Below are 8,087 nucleotides of genomic sequence, written 5' to 3'. Positions count from 1 at the left end.
GCCGGGCCCCGTCTAGAGCCGCCCGCGGCCCGCTTTGTCCGCCGCGCGCGGGGCGGAGCCGGGCGCGCGGGGCTCCGGTGAAAGTTTCCGTTCCCGGCTGCGGGGCGCCCAGCGCGGGAGGCCGGCGGAGGAGGCGCTGACGGCCGGCAGCCCGGCGATCGGCCGCCCGGTGAGTGCGGGGCCGGGGCCGGGCGGGCGGCGGCGGGGCGCGGGGCACCGACTCACGCCGCTTCCCCGCGCAGGTCCTCCGCGGAGCCGCGGCCATGGCCCAGCGCGCGCGGGGCGCCGGGGAGCAGCCGCCGCCGCCGCCAGCGCCGCGCCCGCCTCGGACCCGCGGCCCCCGCCCCGGAGCCCGCAGCCGGCCCCAGCCCCGGGCCGCGGGGCCGCCGCCGCCGCCCGCCCCGGGTCCCCGCGCCGCGCGCAGCCTGTGATGAGCCGCAGCTCGCCGCGCGCGCCGCCCCCGGGCGCCCCCCGGCCGCCCCGCGCCCCGGCCCCGGCCCGGCCCCGGCGCCCCGGCCGCCGCTGGCCCGCGTCCCCGCTCGGCATGAAGGTGTTCCGCAGGAAGGCGCTGCTGCTGTGCGCCGGCTACGCGCTGCTGCTGGGGCTGACGGCGCTCAACCTCCTGGACTACAGGTGGCACCGCGAGGCCCCGCCGCGGCCCTGCGGCCCCGACGGCCCCGGCGCGCCCCGCCGCGCCGCCCTCCCGCCGCGCGCGCCCCCCGCGTCCCCGCCCGCGCCGCCGCCGCCCGCCAACGCCGACAACCGCACGGCCACGCGCGGCCCCCCGGGCCGGGCCGGGCCGCGGCAGCTGGTGTACGTGCTCACCACGTGGCGCTCGGGCTCGTCTTTCTTCGGGGAGCTCTTCAACCAGCACCCCGACGTGTTCTTCCTCTACGAGCCGGTGTGGCACGTGTGGCAGAAGCTGTACCCCGGCGACGCCGTGTCGCTGCAGGGCGCGGCGCGGGACATGCTGAGCGCGCTCTACCGCTGCGACCTCTCCGTGTTCCAGCTGTACGGCCCGGCGGGCGGCGGCGGCCGCAACCTCACCACGCTCGGCATCTTCGGCGCCGCCACCAACAAGGTGGTGTGCTCGGCGCCGCTGTGCCCGGCCTACCGCAAGGAGGTGGTGGCGCTGGTGGACGACCGCGTGTGCAAGAAGTGCCCGCCGCAGCGCCTGGCGCGCCTGGAGGCCGAGTGCCGGCGCTACCGCGCGCTGGCCATCAAGGGCGTGCGCGTCTTCGACGTGGCCGTGCTGGCGCCGCTGCTGCGCGACCCCGCGCTCGACCTCAAGGTGGTGCACCTGGTGCGCGACCCGCGCGCCGTGGCCGCCTCGCGCATCCGCTCGCGCCACGGCCTCATCCGCGAGTCCCTGCAGGTGGTGCGCAGCCGCGACCCGCGCGCGCACCGCGCGCCCCCCGCCGCCGCCGCCGCCCCCCGACGGGCACCGGCCGGGCCTGGGCGGCGGCGGCGCGCGCAAGGAGGGCGCGGCGGGCGGCCCCGCCGACTACCACGCGCTGGGCGCCATGGAGGTCATCTGCCACAGCATGGCCGCCACGCTGCAGACGGCGCTGCGCCCGCCCGACTGGCTGCGCGGCCGCTACCTGGCCGTGCGCTACGAGGACCTGGTGGGCGACCCCGTGCGCACGCTGCGCCGCGTCTACGCCTTCGTGGGGCTGCCCGTCAGCGCCGCCATGGAGCAGTTCGCGCTCAACATGACCAGCGGGCCCGCCGCCGCCGCCAAGCCCTTCGTGGTGTCGGCGCGCAACGCCACGCAGGCCGCCAGCGCCTGGCGCTCGGCGCTCAGCTTCGCGCAGGTGCGGCAGGTGGAGGAGTTCTGCGCGCAGCCCATGGCCGTGCTGGGCTACGAGCGCGCGCGCGGCCCCGAGGACGTGCGCGACCTCAGCAAGCCGCTGCTGCGCAAGCCCCGCCTCTGAGCGCCCGCCCGGGGGCGTGGCCCTCTGGAGCCCCGCCTCTGAACAACCTGCGGAGGCGTGGTCCTCACCAGCCCCGCCCCGAGTGCCCTTCCCCGGGGGCGTGGTCCTCACAAGCCCCGCCTCCGACCGCCCTCCTCCCCAGGGGCGGGGCCCCCGCAAGCCCGGCCTCTGCCCTCCCCGCCTGGGGGCGTGGCTCTAAGAAGCTCCGCCTCTGGGCGTCCCCAGGGGCGGGGCCCCCCGCCAGCTCCGCCCCCGAGCGCTGGACGGACCCACGGATGGGCAGAAGGAAGGGGCCGGCGCTGCGTCCTCGCGGAGCCGATCCTCGTAGTCTACCGTAGACCGGTCACGTCGCGCGGACCCGGGCTCGGCCGTGGGAGCGGCGCGCACGCGCACACCCGCGCACCTGCACAGAAGGGGCCGACGGCGCTGACCTCGGGCGCGGGGCCGGCGGCGGGCTGCGTGTGAATAAAGACCACCGAACGAGACCTGCGTCCTGTGCCTGCTTCCGGGCCTGACCCCGTGACCCCTCCGTGACCCCTAGATGGGCATGCACGACCCTGTGACCCCCTCCCCCCTCCATGCCACCTCGATGGATGGGCCTGACCCCGTGGCCCCCAGACGGGCGTGACCCCCTCCGTTTGCCCTAGACGGGTGGTTGTGACCCGGTGACCCCCTCCGCGCCCCCCGGCGGGCCTCGGCGCTCTGGGTTGCAGACTCTGGTTTGCAGACTCTGGGTTGCAGACTCTGGGTTGCAGACTCTGGGTTGCAGACTGGGTTGCAGACTCTGGGTTGCAGACTCTGGGTTGCAGACTCTGGGTTGCAGACTCTGGGTTGCAGCAGGGGTGACGCGTCCTCCTTTGACACTCCCCCGAAACCTGTGGAAGGGTTTTGTTTTTCCTCTGTGAGAACCCCAGAGCGTGTGAGTGTGAGTGTGCATGAGTGTGAGTCCTGGGGTTAAACTCGGCCTGGGCGCTGTTCCTGAACTGCTTTTGCACAAGGCCAGCGCTCTGCCACTTGAGCCATGGCGCCACTTCCTGCTTTTTCTGCTTCTGTGGTGCTGAGGAATCGAACCCAGGGCCTCAGGCATGCAAGGCCATGCAAGGCAAGCATGCTACCACTGAGCCACCTTCCCAGCCCTGTCATTTTTCTCTAAAGGTGGAGTCTCACCTCAGTAAGGAAGGCCCGTAGTTTGTGTTTACAAAGCGGGTGTACTGGTCTGAGTTCACTCCAATAGCTCCCGTCCTGTGTCGGAGGGGGGGGGGCGGGGGGGGGCCTGGGGACAGTGGCTCCCGTCCTGTGTTGGGGGGGGCCTGGGGACAGTGGCTCCCCGTCCTGTGGGGGGGGCTGGGGACAGTGGCCCCCATCCTGTGGGGGGCTGGGGACAGTGGCTCCCTGTCCTGTGTGTCGGGGGGCTGGGGTCAGTGGCTCCCCGTCCTGTGGGGGGCTGGGGACAGTGGCTCCCCGTCCTGTGGGGGGCTGGGGACAGTGGCTCCCGTCCTTTGGGGGCGTCTGGGGACAGTGGCCCCCATCCTGTGTGTGGGGGGGCTGGGGACAGTGGTCCCCGTCCTTTGGGGGCGTCTGGGGACAGTGGCCCCCATCCTGTGTGTGTGGGGGGCTGGGGACAGTGGCTCCCGTCCTTTGGGGGCATCTGGGGACAGTGGCTCCCATCCTGTGGGGGGGGGCTGGGGACAGTGGCTCCCGTCCTGTGTGTGGGGGGGGCTGGGGACAGTGGCCCCTGTCCTGTGTGTGTGGGGGGCTGGGGACAGTGGCCCCAGTCCTGTGTGTGTGGGGCTGGGGACAGTGGCTCCCATCCTGTGGGGGGGGGCTGGGGACAGTGGCTCCCGTCCTGTGTGTGTGGGGGGCTGGGGACAGTGGTCCCCATCCTGTGTGTGTGGGGGGCTGGGGACAGTGGTCCCCATCCTGTGTGTGTGGGGGGCTGGGGACAGTGGCCCCCATCCTGTGTGTGTGGGGGGCTGGGGACAGTGGCTCCCGTCCTTTGGGGGCGTCTGGGGACAGTGGCCCCTGTCCTGTGTGTGGGGGGGCTGGGGACAGTGGTCCCCGTCCTGTGTGTGTGGGGGGCTGGGGACAGTGGCCCCTGTCCTGTGGGGGGGGCTGGGGACAGTGGCCCTCGTCCTGTGTGGGGGTCTGGGGACAGTGGCCCCCATCCTGTGTGTGTGGGGGGCTGGGGACAGTGGCCCCCGTCCTTTGGGGGGGGTCTGGGGACAGTGGCCCCAGTCCTGTGTGTGTGGGGCTGGGGACAGTGGCCCCCGTCCTGTGTGGGGGTCTGGGGACAGTGGCCCCAGTCCTGTGTGTGGGGGCTGGGGACAGCGCCACCCGGGACCGCGTGGTCCCCGCGTTGCCCTTTGGCAGTGTTAGGACCGAATGACCTTGGGCCCCAGGGCCATGGTTCGCTGCTCGGTGTTGGTGCGCGCTGAGGAGGAGAGGGGCAGCGTCCTTGAAAGGCTGAATACCAACCCTCGTGTCAGGCAACTTCCCGGGCCTGGAGGTACGTGCGTGCGGGGCTCTGCCTGCGGTGACCGGGAGGAGGACCGCACCGGCTGCGGCCGCTGGGGAGGCGGGGAGGTGTGGCAGCAGGAGAGGAGGAGGGAGAGCAGGGGAGAGCCTGGGGGGGGGGGGCAGGGTGAGGGCCAGCGCTGGGCCCTGCAGTGCTCGGGCGGGTTCATGGACGGGGTGAAGGACGGGCCGAGGCCGCAGGAAAGCGGCTGTCACCTGAGCCCAGGGCCTGGGAGGCAGCCGTGGCGCGGCCCCACGGGAGCTAAGGGAGTGGAGGCAGTGTGTGCTCGGGTAGGCGTGGGGGAGGAGGAGGAGGAGAAGGGGGGGGCAGCCCAGGGAGGAAGGAGACCGGGCCGGGGCTGGGGCGGTGGAGGGGAAGCGCCCGTCCAGTCTGTAGCCACGGCCTCCAGCGCACAGGTGCACTCCGCCCTCTGCAGCTTTCTTACACAGGAGTGTGCACACGCACGCACACACACACACACACACACGCACGCTCACACGCAACACTTGAAGGACATCTTGGCAAGAGACTATTTCCTCTCTCCCTCCCCCTTTTTTTGGGGTGCTGGGGATGGAGCCCGGGTCCCGCTCTCTGATAGAGCTGTGTCCGCAGCCAGCCGGGCTGTCTCAGGGCTGTGAGCCGATGGGTGTTCGGTGGGGTCACCCTGAACCCCAGGCCAGGCCGGGGACTGAGTCTCCAATCCCACCCGCGCCGGGACGGAGGGGGGCGGGCCAGGATGACACCCACCATCTCAGGAGCGACAGACAGGAGGTGTGTCCCCACGTGGCCCATCGCCAGACCTCTGCCCCCCCAGGGGTCCCCTCCCAGCCTCTGCCCCCCCAGGGGACCCCTCCCAGCCTCTGCCCCCCAGGGGACCCCTCCCAGCCTCTGCCCCCCAGGGGACCCCTCCGAGCCTCTGACCCCCCCAGGGGTCCCCTCCCAGCCTCTGCCCCCCAGGGGTCCCCTCCCAGCCTCTGCCCCCCAGGGGACCCCTCCCAGCCTCTGCCCCCCAGGGGACCCCTCCGAGCCTCTGCCCCCCAGGGGACCCCTCCCAGCCTCTGCCCCCCAGGGGACCCCTCCGAGCCTCTGCCCCCCCCCAGGGGTCCCCTCCCAGCCTCTGCCCCCCAGGGGTCCCCTCCCAGCCTCTCTCCCCCCAGGGGTCCCCTCCCAGCCTCTGCCCCCCAGGGGACCCCTCCCAGCCTCTGCCCCCCAGGGGACCCCTCCGAGCCTCTGACCCCCCCAGGGGTCCCCTCCCAGCCTCTGCCCCCCCAGGGGACCCCTCCCAGCCTCTGCCCCCCAGGGGACCCCTCCCAGCCTCTGCCCCCCAGGGGACCCCTCCGAGCCTCTGCCCCCCCCCAGGGGTCCCCTCCCAGCCTCTGCCCCCCAGGGGTCCCCTCCCAGCCTCTGCCCCCCAGGGGTCCCCTCCCAGCCTCTGCCCCCCAGGGGACCCCTCCGAGCCTCTGCCCCCCCCCCCGGGGTCCCCTCCCAGCCTCTGCCCCCCCAGGGGTCCCCTCCCAGCCTCTGCCCCCCAGGGGTCCCCTCCCAGCCTCTGCCCCCCAGGGGACCCCTCCCAGCCTCTGCCCCCCAGGTGTCCCCTCCCAGCCTCTGCCCCCCAGGGGTCTCCTCCCAGCCTCTGCCACCCCAGGGGCCATCAGTGCGCTGTGGATGGGGGGGGCACTGTCAAGGCCTCCACCCACCCTCAAAGCGCAGGCCCCGGCGCGTGGCTGATCATTGACACGCTCGGAGTGGACCCGCGTCCCGTCCGGCGTCATCAAGTTGTGCCAAAGGAGGTGAGCGAGCGAGTCCCTGCGTGACACGCGCTGAGAGGTGCTGGGCCGTGTGCACTCCGGGGAGCCCCCCAGGCCCTGTGACCTTGGGAACGGGCCAGAGGCGGTCAAGGTCGAAGCAGGTTTTTGGTCCCAGCAGAGGGTGCCAGGGTGGCGGCGTCAGCGGCGGACGCCGGCTGGGAGAAGCTCCACTCCGAGGGGTTCGAGCCTGGGCGGAGCCCGGCAGACACACCTTCAGCTGCCCAGCAGAAATGGAGGATCGAGGTCCCGGCTGGGCCAGACGCCACTCCCCAACTCCCCCCCTTTCCCCTCCTCCCCACTCTTCCCCCTCCTCCTCCCTCCTTTTCCCCCTCCTCCCTCTTCCCTCTCTTCCTCCCCCTCTTCCCTCTCCTGCTCCTCCTCTTCCCCCTCTTCCTCCTCCTCTTCTTCCTCCGCCTCCTCCCTCTCCTCCCTTTCCTTCCCCTCCTTCTCCTCCCCCTCTTCCCTCTCTTCCCTCCTCCCCCTCCCCCTCCTCCTCCCCCCCTCCCCCTCCTCCCCCTTCTCCCCCTCCCCTCCCCCTCCTCCTCCCCTCCCCCTCCTCCTACCCCTCCTCCCCTCCTCCTCCCCTTCCTCCCCCTTCTCCCCCTCCCTCCTCCTCCCCCTCTCCTCCTCCCCCTCCCCCTCCCCCCTCCTCCCCCTCCCCCTCCCCTCCTCTTCTTTCTCTGGGCATTCTCTGTGTGGCCCAGGCTGGATCTGAACTCGCCACCCTCCTGACTGCTGTGTGCCACGGGCGCTCTTCCTGTCTTACGGAAGATCCCGATGTCGTCTTCGTGGCTTTTGTGTCAGCGGTGGAGCGGGTCCGGGCCGGTCGGGGCTGACTGAGCGCGGGGGCTAGTGTGGGCTGGGTTCTAGAACCCCTCTGTGGGACCCCGGACATAGTGGGCTGCCAGCCTCGGCTGCTGAGCGCTCAGCACACGCACAGCCATGGTGCGGGTTTGCACATGCAGACACACGGATGTGGTGCGGATTCGCACACCTGGGCACACGCAGGGCAGTGGTGAGGATTTGTGCATCAATCAGCACCCGCATGCCCGCCCCCCCCCATCACCCGCCCGGACAGCCGGTGTGGATTCCCGCTCTCCCAGGGATACGTGGACATCCAAACCACAGCCCCTCACGCTCCACCCAGCATCCCTGCCCAGAGAGGCACAGTGACCCGCCCCGGACACACAGCACTGGGGAAAGCCCAGGTCTCAGCGCTAGCACGTTCGCGGCCACGCCCCCCCCCCCCCCCCATACAGCATTTGTAGGTGGCCTTGTTCTCACTTTGCTTAAAGTGTTGGTTTATCTATGAAGCCCGACCTCCTGCCTGCCCCTCCTGATTGCTTGGATTACAGGCCTGTGCTACCACACCCAGCTCAGTTGTTCTCCTTGGAGACAAGCGTGGCTCAAGTTTAAAAATAAAGCCCCCCCAAAGCCCCTAGGGTAGGTGTGGCCGTTTTCAGCAGGAGAGGAAATGCCACGCGGCTCACTGCGGTCGTTACCGAAAGAGCCTTTCGCTTTAGAAGCGCGTTTCCTGGTGAGCTACAGCCAAGCCCCCGTGAGAGCCAGATTCCTGATTTGATCATCATCGCGGACCCTCCGTGTGCGGATCACATTAGCAGCGTTAATGGCCACCTCCTTTGCTGGGGGGCCGGGAGGCAAAGACGGAGACCAGCCACCAGGCGCCGTTTTCTTTTAAACTTGTTTTCCTTCGGTGACCCGGCTGGAGAGAGAGAGACAGACAGACACAGACACACACACACAGACACACGAGTTGATAGCTGAGTCTCACAGGCCAAATCGCTGGTCCTCCTTCTCCCTCTGCGCCAG

General features: G+C 71.3%; 1 protein-coding gene across 1 annotated transcript; it reads left to right on the top strand.

Annotated features, from left to right (window-relative positions):
• Window positions 1-430: 430 nt before the first annotated feature.
• On the top strand, window positions 431-2,417 carry Chst2 (carbohydrate sulfotransferase 2). The gene is given in 2 exon segments (XM_042665746.1): window positions 431-1,438; window positions 1,440-2,417. Coding segments are annotated over 2 exon segments (1,503 nt in total). The 3' UTR covers window positions 1,935-2,417.
• The last annotated feature ends 5,670 nt before the right edge of the window (window positions 2,418-8,087 follow it).

The sequence above is a fragment of the Dipodomys spectabilis genome, unplaced genomic scaffold (genome assembly GCF_019054845.1).
Source record: "Dipodomys spectabilis isolate Male_0828 unplaced genomic scaffold, ASM1905484v1 ptg000342l, whole genome shotgun sequence".
Classification (NCBI taxonomy): Eukaryota; Metazoa; Chordata; class Mammalia; order Rodentia; family Heteromyidae; genus Dipodomys; species Dipodomys spectabilis.
The sequence above is the reverse complement of the archived record's forward strand: the minus strand, read 5'-3'. Positions and strand labels throughout refer to the sequence as shown.